The sequence below is a fragment of the Phascolarctos cinereus genome, unplaced genomic scaffold, assembly GCF_003287225.1.
Source record: "Phascolarctos cinereus isolate Bilbo 61053 unplaced genomic scaffold, phaCin_HiC Scaffold_726;HRSCAF=1367, whole genome shotgun sequence".
Classification (NCBI taxonomy): Eukaryota; Metazoa; Chordata; class Mammalia; order Diprotodontia; family Phascolarctidae; genus Phascolarctos; species Phascolarctos cinereus.
The window spans coordinates 412290259-412307507 of record NW_027556098.1 but is presented as its reverse complement, the minus strand read 5'-3'; the positions used below and the strand labels follow the sequence as shown (position 1 = coordinate 412307507).

Sequence of the window (17249 nt, the reverse complement as noted above, 5' to 3'; positions counted from 1 at the left end):
GGACCCCATGTGACCCCCCCCCCGGGCAAGTCACTTCCACTGTGGGCTTCGCTTTCCTTGTTTGTAAAATATGTGTCTGACCAGGGAGCCCCAAGGTCTGTCTGAACCTTGAATCTGATTCCATGACATGGGTAACCCCCAGGAGGCCATTGAATCTCTCTCAGACTTGGTGTCTTTTTGTTTTTGTTTTTGTTTTTTAGTTTTGCAAAATTGGGGGCAGCTGGACTAAGTGATTGCTAGAGTCCTGGGAGACTTCACATCTGAGATCCTCTGATCTGTGTATTGCATGTATAGGTACTCAAATGCAGGTGTGTCCCTAGGACTGCAGGCCCCCTCCTAGCATGTTCCCCTTGTGCAAGCTCTCATTTCTCAGTTAAGTTCCACTGTATAAACAACTTAAAGTCCTTTTCAATTCCAGGGCCATGGAGGTAGAACTCAGAAGGAGGAGGTGGAGAGTAGAGGCTCTCTCCTGCCCCTTTCTGGGATCTCCCATTGGGTGGGTCCTGCAGAGTGTATCCCTCCACCAGACCCACAGGCCTCCATTCATAGCCTCTGTCTTTCCACAGTGGTAACTGGGGTCACAAGTGGAATTGGCAGGAGCTATGCTCATGAGGTAAGGGGGGCCTGGGGCCAACTGAATCTGTCTTTAGTATACCTGGACATGGCCCCACATGTCTATTCCATTGCATTGCACATACACGTTCCCATACATTCGGTGTTTTTCCCATGAATGCTTTCTTGTATGTGCCCTGATCATTTTCTAGAGCCTTAGGACACGTGTTTGCAGGGGATTCCTGTGTAAAGACATATAAATGTAGTAGTTAATGTTACATGTGAATGTACATACATACATACATACATACATACATACATACACAAAGATGGATAGATGATAGAAAGACAAGTAGACAGGATAGGTACAAAGACAGACAGATAAGTACATCCATATTTGTCCTGAGTGTTTCTGCCCATGGGTTCCTATGAATTTCCCACGTCCTTCTTTGTCCTATGCATACCTGCTTATTTGGATGGACCCTCTTGAGTCTTCTGTAGGTTTGGAAGGTTCTGTGTGCCCACTCCCTCAATCCCCCCATTCTCCTATCTCCCTACAGCTGGCCCGAAGAGGCCTCAACGTTGTACTGGTGAGCCGAGATCTCAGCAAGTTACATGGGGAGGCAGAGGACATTGGTGAGAGCCGGACTAGAAAGGAGGGGTATGGGTTAGAAGTGAGACTGGTCAAGGTTCCACAATGAGACTTGGAACCCAAAGACCCAGGTTGGACACAGCTGTGCTAGAAACGGGCTGTGTATGAGCCTGAGCCAGTCAATCCCATGTGTTCTCTGGGCCTTTCCTCATCTACATAATAAGGAGTAGTACTAAGCTTCTGTTTCTGTATTCTCTGAGTTTTACTACAGAGAGACTCCATGGTAAGGAAACAAGAGTCATCCAGGTGGAGTTCACTGGAGGCTTAGAGATCTATGAGACAGTTGAGAGAGACTTGGAGGGCCTAGACATCGGCATTCTAGGTACACACCCATTCCCTCTTCCCTTCTCAGTCCTGCCCCCAGAATTCCTCTCCATCTGCTTGCTTTGTGGTACTGACCTGTTTTTTTCCGGTCAACAATGTTGGAATAGCTTCAAAGATAACCCTCCACAAGCTAATGGATTTGCAGAATGCAGGCAAGGTAGAGGAAGCTACATCCCCCACCTCCCCAACTCATGCCTTTTTCCATTTCTCTCAATTTATCTATCTCTTCTTCTCCCCTCCCTAAATCTTCCCTCTTTATATGCCACTTCCTTCATTACCCCACCTTCCCTCCTATCTCACCACCCCCACCTCTCCAACCTTTCTAACAGGCAGAAAGTACTTTGTAAATTTAAATCAGGTGAGAAATGTGAGCTCTCCTTCCTTTGGTGGCCATAATAACAATCAATGTTGAGAAAATGTTGCCTTCAAAATGATGACAATTTGTTCCACTCTAAGTGTATTTGTCTTCCCTGTATTTATTTACAAATGTGGTTTGATTTTTTTTAATTGAACCTTGGGTCAAGCTTTGGGGAAGGGATTTGAGTGCTTAGAGAAATTTTCCTAGAGGAGATGGAACTTGATGGGGGACAGGTGGAGCCTTGAAGGTTGAGAAAGACCTTAATGTGTCAGCAAATTCCCACCTGAGAATTCATGGCCAGATTGCTTTAGGGGGAAGTGAGAGGCCCAGAGGCCCATGAAAAATGAAAGGTGTACTCTGTCTTCCCAGAGTTTCACAGACATGATGAATTGTAACATGCTGTCAATGATTCAGGTGAGAGTGAGGCAGAACAGAGAGGAAGCATCATTGGCAGCGGATGGAAAGGAGTAGGGGGGGGATATGGGGAGAGATTGGGGAGTGGGCCAAGGGCAGATTATTGGGTAGATTTAGCCTTTGCTTCTCCCTCCACAGATGATCCGGATCATCCTGCCTCTGACGGCAGCCAGGTAGGGCGCCCAGTCATCCCCTTCTCCCTATCTCTAGAGCCTGCCTTCCCATCCATACAGACCTCCTGGCCTACCTCACATCCCCTCTGCCTCTGAGACACTCATTTGCCTTTGATTCTGCCATTCTCAGTCTTCTTCTCCAATTCTGCAGGGGACGAGGAGCCATCATGAACATATCCTCTGAGGCTGGCAGACAGCCTTCCCCATTCTTGGCATTATATGGGGCTACTAAGGTAAAATGGGTCCCACATCTGAAAGTGGCCAGACCCTTTCAAGTTGCCAGGAACAAGAAAGAGGTTCAGGTATGGGGATGGAATGAACAGAGTGTCCCATGTTGATCTGAGAGCAGTGGGGTGGGGGAGTGCCCCCTCTACCCCTGATTCCCTCAAAGTCATTGGGCAACCAGCTCTCTGAGTTGCAGGTCTACTGTATATAAAACGAGAGAGTAGATACTAAGCTCTTCACCCCCATTGGCCCACTACCCCTATGGGTTCAGTAATTTCATAATGGGAGGCCTCACAGAGTAATAAAATGAAACCAGCCAAAGTCTGAGTGCCCCCTTACCAAGTGGGGCCCCAGGAGCTTCCTGGGAGATAGCAATGGAAGCTGAGGCTCACTTTTGCCTTTTGACACTGACAAAGCTTGCCACATGAGGGAAGGACACGAGAGTTCATTAAGCAAATATTAACATCTTGCTCAGTTCTGTGATAATCACTGGGGGTATGGGTACAAGCAAAATAAGCAATCTTTGCCCTAGGCTTGGGGAATGGCGGGGTCATCATTTTGAAATCCAGAAAGTCCTGAGTAAGGCCAGGAGAGGAATAAAAGGGAGCCTGTCTAGGCATCTCCACCAAAAGGAGACTCCAGCTGGAACTGGCCAGTAAGATCAGGGAAATCACCCTTGCAGAGGAATATTCCATGGTGAGCAGGCAGCAAGGTTGGAAGGATGCTCTAGAGTGAGGAGGTCCCAGGTCCTGAGGAAAGTGTCTAGGGCAGATCGCAAGAAGAGAAGATTTTGAGGTCCAGAAGGTTTAGAACAGGGCTATGAAGGGAGTGAGATATTTAGGAAGTCCAGGAATTAGTTGGAGGGACTGGGGGTGCTTGGCCTAGAAGTGTCTTCAAGCACATGACAGTATGTTGGGTGGAAGAAGTTTTCATTCTGCTGGGACACAGAGGATGCTTTACATTTGATTTAATAGCAGCAAGGAGCTGTTAAAAGTTTTCCAAGCAGGGGACTGATGTAGATAGATCTGTGCACAAGGAAGATGATCCTCTCTAAGATTTGAATGATAGATGGGTAGAGAGAAAGAGTGCACCTAGGAACACCTGTGAGGAGGCTGTTCTGATGAACTAAACTGGTGGTGGTGAGAGCTGGAACCACAGTAGTGGCCCTAGAAAGGGAGGAGGTGATAGGAAAGGTACCAGGAATATGGACTCCACAAGAGCTGGCCACTGACTGGATCCTAGCAGGGGGAAGCGGGAAGGAGCAAAGCTAACCCTAAGGTTCTTATCAGAGGAGAATGGTTGCATGGTGGTACTGAGGTCAGAAAGAAGGATGGGGTAAAGGAAAAAGGTCGTCTTGGTTCTGGATGTGCTCCAGGTGGAGGCAACATGCTGGAAGCTCACGGGTGAGGCCAGGGCTGAAGGTTGTACTCTGAGAGTCATCAGCATCAAGGTGGTAGTACAACCATGTGAGAGAAGGGAGATTGGCTCTGTTCCATTCTCTCCTTTGGTGTTTACCATATCAAGATCTGTTAAAGGAACTGGGTGTGTCTGGCAAAGACAAGAAGTATCTGCAGGTGAGGGAGATGTGAAAGCTGTCTCCAAGTATTTGAAGGGCTGTCATATGGAAAAGGGATTCGACTTTTTTTGTTCAGGGTAGATCCAGGGATAACGGTAGAAGCTGCAGAGGTAAATCTAGGCTTGGACAGTTGGGTTGCACACTGGATAGAGCATTAGGCCTGGAGTCAGGAAGACCTGAGTTCATATCTGGCTTCAGACACTGGCTGTGTGACAATGGGCGAGTCACTTAATACTGTTTACCTCAGTTTCTTCATCTGTAAAAAAAAGCCGGAGAAGGAAGTGACAAATCACTCCAGTGTCTCTGCCAAGAAAACCCCAAAATGGGCTCATGAAGAATTGGACATGACCGAAACGACTCAGTAACAATAAATATAGACATGATATCAAGAAAACCTTCCTAACTACTGGAGCTATAAAAAAAATACAATGAGTTTCCTCTCAGGGTTTTACTTTGCCCCTCACTAAAAGTAGACCTAGGTGACCACCGGTCAGTTGCATTATAGAAGGGATTCCTTAGGTGTGTGATGGACTAGATGCCTTCTAGATGGGATGCCTTCTAGCTTGAGATTCTGGGATTCTGCAACATTCACACATCCAGTCTAAGCCCTTTCCCTTGTGAGATTCTTTGTTCTGTATCCTAAAAGCCCTGCTGGTTCTGGCAGTCTATAATCTAAGGTACTTTCCAGCTTTAAGGTCGTGTGTTCAAAGTCTCCTGCCAGCTCTGACACTCTCTGTTCTAAGCTACCATCAGCTCCCTTAACCTCCTCACTAAGGGCCCTCTCATACTTCACGCACTATTTTCTCTATTCTAATGTTTCCTTTTCTAAGAACACTATCAAATATGATGATCCCTTCTTTAAATACTCTCCCAACTCAGACTTACTATGTTCTAAGGCTATCCCTAATATTCTCTGTTCTGAGGCTTCTCCCTGGTCTGATATTTTTTATTCTAAGGAGCCTTATGGCTCTGTTATTCTGTGTTCTGGCATGACATTCCATGTTCTAAGGTTCTTCTTAGTCTTTTTAATCTTGTTAAATTTTATATAAATAGTTTTAAAACTATACATAATACAAATTCACAGTTCAAATATAATCAATTACCATTCCTGTTTTTTGTATATTGAAATAATTTTGTATTTTGCTCATTTTTCTTTTTAAAAATTATTAATTGGAAACATTTTTCTCTTCTTAAGTTTGAGTTCCAAATTCTATACCTCCTCCCATCCCTCCCTCATCCACTGAGAAGGCAAATAGCATGTCAATTATACATGTGAAATCATGCAAAATGTATTTCCATAGTAGTCATATTGCTATAAAAACAAAAAATGAAGAATGCGAGAAAATTGTATTCCAATTTACACTCAGAATTCATCTATTTTTTCTGTCTCTTGGAGATGGATAGCACTTTTTCATCATGAGTCCTTTGGAATTGTCTTGGATCATTATATTGATCAGAATAACCAAGTCTTTCCCAGTTGATCACCATGACAATATTGCTGTTACTGTGCACAATGATGTCCTAGTTCTTCTCAATTCACTTTGCATCAGTTCATATGGGTCTTGCTATGTTTTTCTAGAACCATCCCCCTTATCATTTCTTATAGCATAGCAGTATTCCATGACAATCACATACCACCACTTGTTCAGCCATTCCACAATTGATGGGCATCCTCTCAATTTCCGATTCTTTGCCACCATACAAAGTGCTGCTATAAGTCTTTGTACATGTAGGTCCTTTTCCTGTTTGTATGATCTCTTTGGGATACAGCCCTAGAAGTGCTATTGCTGGGTCAAAGGATATGCACAGTTTTATGCCCTTTGGGCATAGTTCCAAATTGTTCTTCATAATGGTTGGATAAGTTCACTACTCCACCAACAATTCCTTAATATACCTATTTTCCCTCATCCCCTCCTGTATTTTTCATTTCTGTACGGTATGAGGTGGTACCTCCGAGTTGTTTTAATTTGCATTTCTCTACTCAATAGTAATTTAGAGCATGTTTTTCTTATGACTAAAGATAGCTTTGATTCCTTCTTCTGAAAACTGCCTGTTGGTATCCTTTGACTATTTATCAATTTGGGAATGGCTGTTATTTTTATAAGTTTGACTCAGTTCTGTACTCAGTATATATTGAGAAATGAGGCCTGTATTAGAGAAACTTGCTGTAAAATTTTTTATATTATTTCATCGTCTATGGTACCTTTTAGCAAAATGTAATTTCCCTGATTGGGCTACTAGGTGGTGCAGTGGATAGAGTGTTATACCTGGAGTCAGGAATCTTCCTTTTCCTGAGTTCAAATGTGAGCTCAGACACAAAGACAGGTGTGTGACTCTGGGCAAGACATTTCCCCCTGTTTACCTCAGTTTCCTCATCTGTACAATGATATGGAGAAGGAACTGGCAAACCATTCCGGTATCTTTGCCAAGAAAACACCAAAGGGGTCACAAAGAGTTGGACATGACTCCCAACTTGGACACAACTCTGAGGAAAACAGGGTGAAGTGCCCAGGGTCACATAGCTAGGACATATGTGAGGCTGGATTTAAACTCGGGAAGATGAGCATTCCTGACTCCAGGTCCAGCACTCTTAACTACTGTACAAACTAGCTGCCAATGTTGGGCTTGGGTCGAATTAGCATTTTTCTTTCCGTCTTTTTTTATAGCTGTTTTCACCACTGTTGTCTTCTATTAAGTTTATGTCTTGGTCTTCCCTCCACCCTGGCCAAGGTGTTTTTTTCTTTCATTGTTAGTTGTTGTGTGTTCATTTTTCCAGCCTACTTCTTGACTTTAAACTTGGCATTAAAGTTGGGTTCTGTTCTCCTGGGGGTAGAGAGGTGCTGTCCCAAGCTTTAGGGTTTTTTTGTGCTCTGTTTCAGAGCTAGTTGTGAGAGTCTCTAAATTTTCATTGCTTTCAAGGTGGTACAATGTGGGGAGAGGTGTGGTCAACTGCTTTCTTGATCTGCTCTCTGGGCTTGATACGGAAAGGGCTCCTTCTCCCCTACAGCCAGCATTCTGGAACTGTGACCAGGTCCCCAATTCTCCTGCAGCCACAAGCACTACCCCTTTCTTTGCCTTGGAACTATGACCAAGGTCCCTGCTCCCTTGTGACTGGCCAGCAGCACTCCTATGCTCTCTAGAACTGCTACCTAGAACCGTGAATGGGCCACAGAGTTGCCAATCACCCAGTGCCACCCAAAGGTCCCTTGTAATCTGTTTCTGACAATTTGTGCCACCCCTTGCCATCTGTGAGCTGAGAGCTCTCAAAGCTCCCTCTACTGCTGCTATCAGCTGCAAGACCCACCATTAGGTGCCCCTGTCACACTCTGGGCCTTTATCCACCCCGAGGTTCCAGACCTTTCCTGTTGACCTCCTAAGTTGTCTTAAGCTGGAATAATGACTTCCTGTGACCTTCTGTTGGCTTTGCTGCTCCAAAATTTGATTTGAAGCAATATTTTAAAGTCGTTTGGCAGGAAATGTTGGGAGAGTTCTGCTGGTCCCTGGTCTGTAACTCTACTATCTTGACCACTCCCTCCTGGTTCTGGCATGCTATGCTGTAAGGCCCCTCCTGTCCCACACATACTCTGTTGTAAAGTCCCTCCCAGCTCTGTCATTTCCTATTCCAATGTACCCCTCCTCAGTATTCCCTGTTCTAAAGTCCCTCCAGTCTCTATCATTTCCTCCAACCAGCTCTAACATTCTATGTTCTGAGCCCTGAGCTGACCCCCAGAGACCTCTCACTCTAGCACATCCTTTGTCCTGAGGCTCCAGAATTCCTTTGGCTAGAAGCCTTCTTGTCACCCCAGGAAAGGGAACCATATCCAAAGGAAGAAGTGGTGGTCACAGAGTGCCAGCAGGGCTGCACCAACGACAGGTCTTGCCAAAATAACCTTATTTCCTGTTAGGGCAGGTGCACAAAACTTGTACAGATCAAGGGTATTCAATAGATAGCATTTACCTGGGTCTTACCCAGGTGTTTGATAATATATCTCATGATGTTGTGGAAGAGAGAGATGTGGGCTAGATGGCAGCTTGATTGAGGCCACGAGGGGGCACCATAGTGCACAGAGTGTTGGGTCTGGAGCCCAGAGCCTTACTAGCTGTTTAACTCTGGGCCAGTCACTTAATCTCTGTTTGCCTCACTGTCTTCATCTGTAAAATGGGGATGATCATAGTACCTACCTCCAAGGGCTGTTTTGAGAATCAAATGAGAAGATAATTGTAAAGCACTTAGTGAAATGCCTGAAACATAGTAAGCATAACAAAAATGCTAACTATTGTAAGCTATTAAGTGCAGGAGTCTCAAATCACTAGAATGACCAGATTCGAAGAGTTAATCATTTATAGTTTGATAATATCAACCTGGAAAGAGTTCTCCTGGAGTGCCAGAGGGATCTGTGCTTGGGCCTCTTCTGCTAAGTGTTTTGTTTTTTTAAATCATTGACTTGGATGAAGGCACAGATGAAATGTTTATTCAAATGCGTAGTTGACCCAAAGTTGAGAGGGAAAGGAGATTGGAATGTGCATTTTTAAAGTGCCCACTATGTGTTAGGCACTGTGCTAAGTAGTTTACAAAGATTATCTCAGTTTGTCCTCCCAACAGCCACGGGAAGTGGGTGCTATTATGCATATTCATAGATGAGGAAACTGAGGCAGATAGAGTTGAAGTGACCTGGCCAGGGTCACACAGCTAGGAAGTGTGTGAAGCTGCATTTGAAGCCAGGTCCTTCTGCCTCCAGGTCCAGTGTTCTCTCCAGGTTACTGCCCTGCCCCTCCCCAATAAGAATGGATGAAAGAGCCAGGATGTGAACAGATCATGACAGGCTGGGTGGGGGCTATTAAGATGAAACTGTATAGGGATGAATGTAGCTTTACATTAGGTGCACAAATCCAGTTCTTTGGTTGGAAAACAGTTTATCTGAAAAAGATATGGAGGTTTCAATGGATTGGAAGCTCAGTATCTCGTATTACTGTGATCTAGCAGCCAAAGAGCTAACTACATCTTGGGCTCCAGGAACAAGCTGGGGATCAGTCATATCTCTCTGTATTCTACTCTGGCAGGACCACATCAAGACTCTTGCATTCAACTGTGAGCACTAACCTTGAGAAGAAAACTAATAGTCTGGAAAACATCCAAAGAAATACAATCAGGATGGCGAGAGGCCTCCAGGACATGGCATATGAGGCCTGTCCACAAAACTGGGAAAGCTTCTTTTGGGCATCTGAGATGCTTCAGCTCCTTACCTACCTCCCCCTCTCCAAATAACAAAAACAAAAACAAAACCAACCTGGCCTTGTGTTGATTTTGATGAGGTTTATTTGGGAATATGAGTACTAGTGGCGCCATAGTGCACAGAGGGCTTGGCCTGGAGTCAGGAAGACATCTTCCTGAGTTTAAATCTGGCCTGAGACACTAGCTGTGGGACCCTGGGCCAGTCACTTCACCCTGTTTGCCTTAGTTTCCTCATCTGTAAAATGAACTGGAGAAGGAATGGCAAACTGCTCAGTATTTTTGCCAGGAGAACTCCAAAATGAGGTCAAGAAGAATCAGACAGGATTAAAAAATGGCTCAACAACAAATATTTAGAGATTTGTTTTCTCTCCAGATAGAATACAAGCTCTTGATCCTATGTGAGCAGTAGCAAGAAGGCCAATCCACTGGTTTCTGGCGTGTGTGGCATAGAGCATAGATAGAAGACTACATAGTGCAGTGGATGGAGCACTGTACTGAGTCAGAGAAACCTGGGCAAGAACATGGGCAAGAAATAGGCTGTTGAATTGTTTTAGTTGTGCCCAATTCTTCGCCACCTCATTTGGAGGGGTCCCTCTGGCCAGGAAGTCTTCCTAGAAGAGTCAGGGTGGGAAGGGGCTAGCTAATCTGCATCCAGAAACCTTATGGAAAAGCTGAGAGAGGTCAAAGAGCCCTGGGGGCTAGGGTGGTCAGGAAAGACTTCCTAGAAAGGAGAAATGTGACCTAGACTTTGAATGACACAGGAAATTGTCAGGGTCAGTGGAAAAATTCCTCTATTGTTTTGGGAACCATAGAGCAGCTAGGCAGCACAGTATGGTGCCTGGAGTCAGGAAGACTCATCTTCCTAAGTTCAAATCTGGCCTCAGACACTTATTAGCTATGTGACCCTGGGTAAGTCACTTAACCCTATTGCCCTCAGTTTCCTTATGTGTAAGGTGAATTGGAGAAGGAAATGGCAAATCATTCCAGTATCTTTGCCATTTTGCAGCCAAGTTTTGTCAATCAGTCATTTTAGTAGTGTCCCACACTTTGTGACCAGGAGGGTGAAGAAGAGTTGGATGTGACTAAAATGACTGAATGGTAAAGTTTTGGAGCTGCCCCTGAAGAGAGGCCAGTCTTAGGCTCTGCCACAGTGTAGGTGGAACATTGATGAGCTGGAGAAGGTGCTGATGGGAACCAGCAGGAGCTTGAATCTGGTGTGATACAAACTCCCCTCTTTGGTGTTTCAAACCTTTATAGCCACGCCTGGAACTCCCTTCCCAGCATTGTTACTCATGAGCACAGTAGGATCACAAATGGAGAGCTAGAAGAGCCCTCAGACCTTGGTCACAGTTCCAAGGCAGAGAGTGGTAGTGCTTGCGGCTACAGGCGAATTGGGGACCTGGTCACAGTTCCAGAGTGGTGGCTGTAGGGGAGCAGGAGCCCTTCCTGGGTCAATTTGCTTTACAAATTATATATTATTATATAAATAAAATATATAAATATATTTATATAGTTACTATATAAATACAAATTGATGTTTGTACTCAAAGAAAAACTGGACAGGTCTCCCCCACCCCCACCCCTCACCCCTGCCTCTATTTCTGTACTGCTCTCCTTACTCACCCCCGTCTTTTAGAATCTCCAGCTTCCTCCAAAGATCAGCTGAATTGCCACTGTCTACTTGAGGGCTTCCTGATCATTCACACTGCCCCAGGTGCTTCACCTATCAATTACCTGGTATTTAATAAACAATAGTCACTAGTGTTTGCATAAGACTTGAAGGTTTGCAATGTACTTTAGAAATATCCCATTTGATCCTCACAAAAACCTTGGGAACTGGTTGCTATTATTATGCCCACTTTACAGATGTGGAATTTGAGGACAATAGAGACAGAGGTTAAGTGACTTGCCCAGGGTCATTCAGCCAGTACAAGGCTAAGGCAGGATTTGCACTCAGATTTTCTTGAAGCCGGATCCAGCACTCTGTTATTGGGTCATTAGCTGCATATGTTTGATATGTATGCATACGAACACATGTTTCTCAGGATAGAATGGAAGCCTCTGGAGGGCAGGGATTGCTTTGGTTGTTTTTGTTTTGTTTTGTTTGGCTTTCTGTTTTTATTTTATCTCTAGTGCCTAGAAGAACCCCTGCAGAGAGTGGGCTATTAAATACTTCTTAGCTGTTTGGTTGATCTATAGAACCAGGCATATTTAGCCCAGAGAAGAAAAGGCTTCATGTAGTACTTTTGAACTCTCTTCCAGGACTTGGAAGAATGTCATGTAGACAAGAACCAGTCTTGTTGTCCTTCAACACCGAGGGTAGAACCAGGAGCAATGAGGTGCCCAGGGCAGAACAAGGGTCCTGTCAATGAGAGCTGCCCCAGAGTGGAAGCTGCCTGGGGAGGTAGTGAGCATCCCATCCTGGGAGGTCTAACAGCAGAAGCTGGAGGATGACATCTCATTGAGGATGTAGGGAAGACTCCTCTTCAGGTATGGGTTCCACTAAGTGTACTCTGCGTCCCTTCTGATGCTAAAATTCTGTGAGTCACCCTCTCTCACTGCTAGGCCTTTATGAATAGCTTCTCTCGGGCTGTGGCCTTGGAATACCAGTCCTCTGGAGTCATCATACAGGTATGGGTGTGGGTGTGAGTGTGAATGCACTTGTGTAACTGTTAGGGCATGAAGATGTGGATGGGAAAGTCTGTGAGGAGCTGAGAGATGGGGGAGAACTTGGGAAGAGGGCAAGGGGGTCAAGGTAAGTGGGATTGGTGAGAGGCAACAGGTTTGGTGAGGTAATAGGTAGTTGGGGGCAAAGATGGGAGACCAGCTAAGGGGGAGGAAGCCTTTTGAAGTTGGGTAGAGTGAGAGTTATGACATTCCGTCCAGTCATTAACTTCTTTCTCCAGACTCTTACTCCTCTGGCTGTTTCCAGCAACATGAGGCAGATGCCACCCAGAAAATTGTTGGTGAAGTCTTCAGATGACTTTGTCAGAGAAGCCTTGGACACCGTAGGCATCTCTAACTTCACCTGGGGGTGTTTCCTACACTCTGTCCACGTAAGTGACTGGGCTGCCCATTGGGTTGAACTAATAGGGAAGGTATCCAGACCAACTCCTGGCTTGATGGGTTGGGTAAGGAGGGAAGGAAGGATACTCTTACACGGCAGGAATTCTGCTAACCCCTTTACAAAGATATCATATGATCCTCACAACAACCCTGGCAAGATAGGTGCTGTTATTATCCTCATTTTCCAGTGGAGGAAGCTGAGTCAGAGAGACGTTCAGTGACCTGTGTGGGGTCACACAGGCTGGATTTGAACTCAGGTGTTCCAGTCTGCAGGTCCAGTGCTCTACCCATTGTCACCTAGCTGCACACACCTATGTAGAAGTTGGATCTTTGGGTGTGTGTGTGTGTGTGTGTGTGTGTGTGTGTGTGTGTGTGTGTGTGTATTGGGGTGAAGGGGGATAATGGCTGTTTTCAGCAAAAGCCATGGGGTCCAGGAAAGAATGGGAGGCATGAATGAAGTCAGATGTCGGCCCCAGTTACACTGTCATGGAAAGAACATTGGATTTGGATTCAAAAGACCTGGGCTCATATCCTAGCTTTGCCATGTACTGGACCCTCATCAGTCACCTTGCCCAGGGTTTGTCTGGTACACAGGAAAGAGTACTGGATTAGGAAATTCTAGTCCTGGCTGTGAGTCTTGAGAAAGTCATTGAATGTCTCTGAGACTCAGTTTCCTGATCTGTAAAATGAGGGGGATGGCTCAGGTGCCTCCCTTCCATCTCTAAATCTGTGATACTAAGACCTAAATCTCCAGAATTCAATTTTTTTCCACTTGTGAACTGAGAGTGGCTTTCATTAGGTGATCTCCATGGTCCCTCACAGCTCTGAGTCCTCCTTTAGGAGAAGATGAGCTCCTGGACCTGTGATTTCATAGGAGGTAGGGAACTCCTGGTGAGGACCTTCCCTCTCCCAATACAGCTTGTCTGCAGTCTAGAGTTGTTGAGTTGCCTGAGGCACTGAGAGGTGCCACAGCCTGTCAGTATCAATGCTGGCCCATTGGCCCCTTAGCTTCTCAGCCACATTGCTTGTGGAGGGCTCAGATGTTCTGAGAAAGTCATCAGAGCAACCCCCTCCTCCCTGGGTCTGATACTGAGTCTTGAGACCTTGAAGGAAATGCCTCCCACCAGAATTACAGATTGGAACCCATTCCCAAGTGCCAGTTGTCATAATACTAGACAGGTCAATGGGAGCTCACTTATCCAAAGTTTTGAGAGGCGAGCTCCCCTTCCTTGGAGGTCTTCAGGCTGAGGCTGCAGGAGTATCTGCTGGGTATATTCTAGAAGATCCTGTTCCTGTATGGGATGGATTGAATGGCCTCCTGGGTGCACCAGAACTCCCGGGCCATCTGACTCTTTCCCCTTCAGAGAACTGTCCACCCCACTCCCAGGGTTGTGGAGCACAGAGGCTGAATTTTATTTATCCACTACCTGCTGTCGTGTATAGCCTTGAAGTGAACAGATTGCAACAGTTTTGTATTATTTGACAGGCTGTTGAGTACAAACAGTAAAGACATAATTTGTACAATGTTAAATGAGGTTGATACTGTATATGCCAGAGGCTGCTTCCCAGACAGTGATCTGTCATCAACATGAAGATTAGGAACACAGGGTAACATCTCTTAATTCATACATCATAAATACAGGGGACCGCCAGGTGGCGATGCTTTTGGGTAGAGCTCAGGGACTAGAGTCAGAAAGACTCATCTTCCAGAGTTCAAATCCAGCCTCAGACTCTTACTAGGTGTGTGATTCTGGGGAAGTCACTTAACCCTGTTTGCCTCAGTGTCTTCATCTGTAAAATGAGCTGGAGAAGGAAATGGTAAACCCCAAATGGAGTCAGGAAGAGTTGGACACAATTGAACACAACAAATGAATAGATGAGTATACTTTCTGTACTGCTTTTCACATTAGAAGAGAGAGGAAGGGGAGGAAGCATTTCTATAACATCTACTATGTGCTAAGCACTTTACAAATATCTCATTTGATTGTCATGCCAACCCTTGGAGGTAGGTGCTATTATTATCCCCATTTTGCAGTTGGGGAAACTCTGGCAGGTTGAGGTTAAGTTATTTACCCAGGGTTACATAGTTAGTAAGTGTTTGAGACCAGATTTGAATTCGGATCTTTGTAACTCTAAGCCCAGCACCCTATCTGCTGCTTTACCAGCTGCCTCATCCTCAGTATTCTCTGCCCCCTAAGGCTTCACCTTCTGATTGATTGGTTCCTTCCAGAACTTCCATTTTAAGGGGAAGGCCCAGGCAACAGTTATCTTCAGCCCTCTCCAGGCTGCACTGCAGACTCATCTGCCTAGAACTTCCCCTACCTTTTCTCTTTTCCTTTTTCAGCTTTTTTTTTTTTAGCATTCCATAAGAACAGAAGCTTCTTGAGAGGAGGGGCCATCTTTGTTTCTGCTTGTATTTGTATTTCCAGCACTTAGCAGAATACCTGGCACATAGTAAAGTGTTAATAAATTCTTACTGGAGGACTGGCAGTATAATATGTAGCACTCAAAGAAGGAATCTTAGAATGTCAGAGCTGGAAGGAACACCTGAAAACAGAGAATATCAGAAGTATCAGGGACCTTAGAACAGAGAATGCAAGAGCTGGGAGGCACTTTGAACATGGAATGTGAGAGCTGGGACGGCTCTTAGAACAGGGAATGTCAGAGCTGGGAGGGCCTTAGAGATCACCTAGTGTAGAGATACCAAAACTCGTGCACTGAAAAACACCAAAGTGCTGCCCAGACCAGATTAAAATATAATTGGGAAATGCTTATGAAGGTAAATATGACTCCTCTCCATGGCTGATGTTCCTAAGTCAGTAGTTATCTGCTGGGCTCTGTTTCTTCTGGAGTTGTCTGAGGAGGCCCTGAGTGGGGATTGCCCCAGGCCCCAGTGCTCTGGGTGCTAGGCTGCCTCCTGACCACTGTGCTCCCTGCTTTCCTCAGAGCTTGTTGCTGTGGCCCCTGACTTCCAACTCCAAATTCATCACCCTGATTCTGACGTTCTTCAACTCTCAGTTCAGAGCATTCAGCAGATCCTGAAGAGTTGTGGGAAGGAGGTGGGGGCTCAATTGGAGGCCTTTTGTTGGGGGAAGAGTGGTGACTGCTGCTGGTAGGAAGAAGGGGGCAAACAGAAGCGTTTCCTTTCATTGGGTCATCCCTTTGTCCTGCTTACTAGGCTCATTTTGAGGAGAAACCTGAGCCCCAAGAAGCTACAGATATAACTTGCTATAATAAATTGTTTTCTCTTTAGTTAGCTATCCATCTTATCAACTGCTGCATGGCCAAGCATACTCACCCCTATTCAGGTGCCACCCAGGCCCAGGGGCCAGTCTGGGAGTCCTGGATTTGAACCCTACCTCCACCCCTCATCACTCCTAGGTCTGCTGAGTGGGGCCCAGGAGAGGTAGCCTGACCTCTCTTGCCCATGAGCAGCCTGTCAGATACGGAAGGGATCCCTGGTAGCAGAAAGGGCAGGGAGTGATGGGGGAGATGCAGGAGGCCTCCTCCTCCTCTTCCTCCTCCCTCCCAGCTCCCCACTCTTAGAAGTTGTCACAGACTCCAGGCTGGGGTAAGGGGGAGTCAATACACAGTGATGATTTACAGGCCTGAGGAGCTCTGGTTCCCATCTTGACCTCCTTCCCTTATTTGCTCTGTAACCCCAGGGAAGTGACTTCCTCTTCCTAGTCTCATTTTCACTTCTGTAACATTAGGTGGGAGGGGATGGATTTTGATAAATCTCCCAAATTCCTTGCCAGCCGCTGGGACCAGTCTCCTTATACTCTTCCTTAGGTCTGACATTCTGGGTCTTGGGTTCAAGCTGGGCCTTTGCCCTCCATCTGTGCCAGTCTCTCATTTTTCCAATGGTATCAAAGCCAAGGTTCAGGGAAGGAAATGCATTTAGCCAAAGCCACTCACCAAGCCCACCCAGGGAGGGCCAGAGGCAGGAAAGTTCTCAAGGCTCTCTCCCTTAGAACAAGCAGAGAGCCCTGTCCTCCCCACCATCCCCCCATGCATGTCACAGCCCTCTCCTGCTGTATCCCTCCCCCTAACTCTCTCTCCCAAGCACTTACCTCTCCACCACATCCCCCCTCCCATATGTCCCTCCCCCCCAGCCCCTCACCCACCACCTCAGTCTCCTCCTCCCGTGTCTTCCCTCAGCCCCCTCCCCCAGCACTTTCCCCCCCACCACAGCCTCCTCCTCTATTATCCCCCGTAGCCCCCTCCCCCCAATCCCCCCAACACCTCTAGCTGGAAGCTGGGAGGGGTGACTCTCAGAGGGAAGAATTTGGCCCTCACCCTGGGCTGCCTTTAGCTATCTCCCCTTCCCCTCCCCTTGATGAAGAAAAACAAGGAAACCAATCAAATTCCTGTCTCCTTCCCAGGGCCTCTGGGGATCCAGCAGGGAGTCACCAAATCCCAACATGTCAGGGCTGGAAAGGACCACAGAGGTCACTTTGGCGAAGATCCTCTGGACAGATGGAGAAACCAAGACCAAGGGAAGGAGTGGGACCTAGGCCAGGGTCTCACAGTGAGGCAGAGGAGGGGTAGGTCCCAACTTCCCACTCCTAGCTCTGGGGCCAAGGGAGCTTACCCACTTACCCAAGGCTAGAGACTGGGAAGAAGAGATTGGAGAAGGCCCTGCCTTCCCTTCATTGGCTGTAGGACCCCCTGAA

General features: G+C 46.3%; 1 protein-coding gene, 1 long non-coding RNA gene and 1 pseudogene across 3 annotated transcripts in view; 2 read left to right on the top strand and 1 right to left on the bottom strand.

Moving 5' to 3' along the window:
- Nucleotides 1-17249, bottom strand: part of LOC110204482 (very-long-chain 3-oxoacyl-CoA reductase-B-like) — a 117762-nt pseudogene that overhangs the window by 28094 nt on the left and 72419 nt on the right. The window lies entirely within an intron of this gene.
- On the top strand, nucleotides 564-1520 carry LOC144454515 (uncharacterized). Its single transcript, XR_013482956.1, has 3 exons — nucleotides 564-613; nucleotides 1113-1188; nucleotides 1416-1520. It is a non-coding gene; the product is annotated as an uncharacterized LOC144454515 (long non-coding RNA).
- Nucleotides 2439-15615, top strand: LOC110203905 (17-beta-hydroxysteroid dehydrogenase type 3-like). Its single transcript, XM_020980300.2, has 5 exons — nucleotides 2439-2473; nucleotides 2625-2706; nucleotides 12073-12138; nucleotides 12414-12563; nucleotides 15520-15615. The coding sequence occupies exons 1-5, from the start codon at nucleotides 2439-2441 to the stop codon at nucleotides 15613-15615; spliced, it is 429 nt and encodes a 142-aa protein (XP_020835959.2).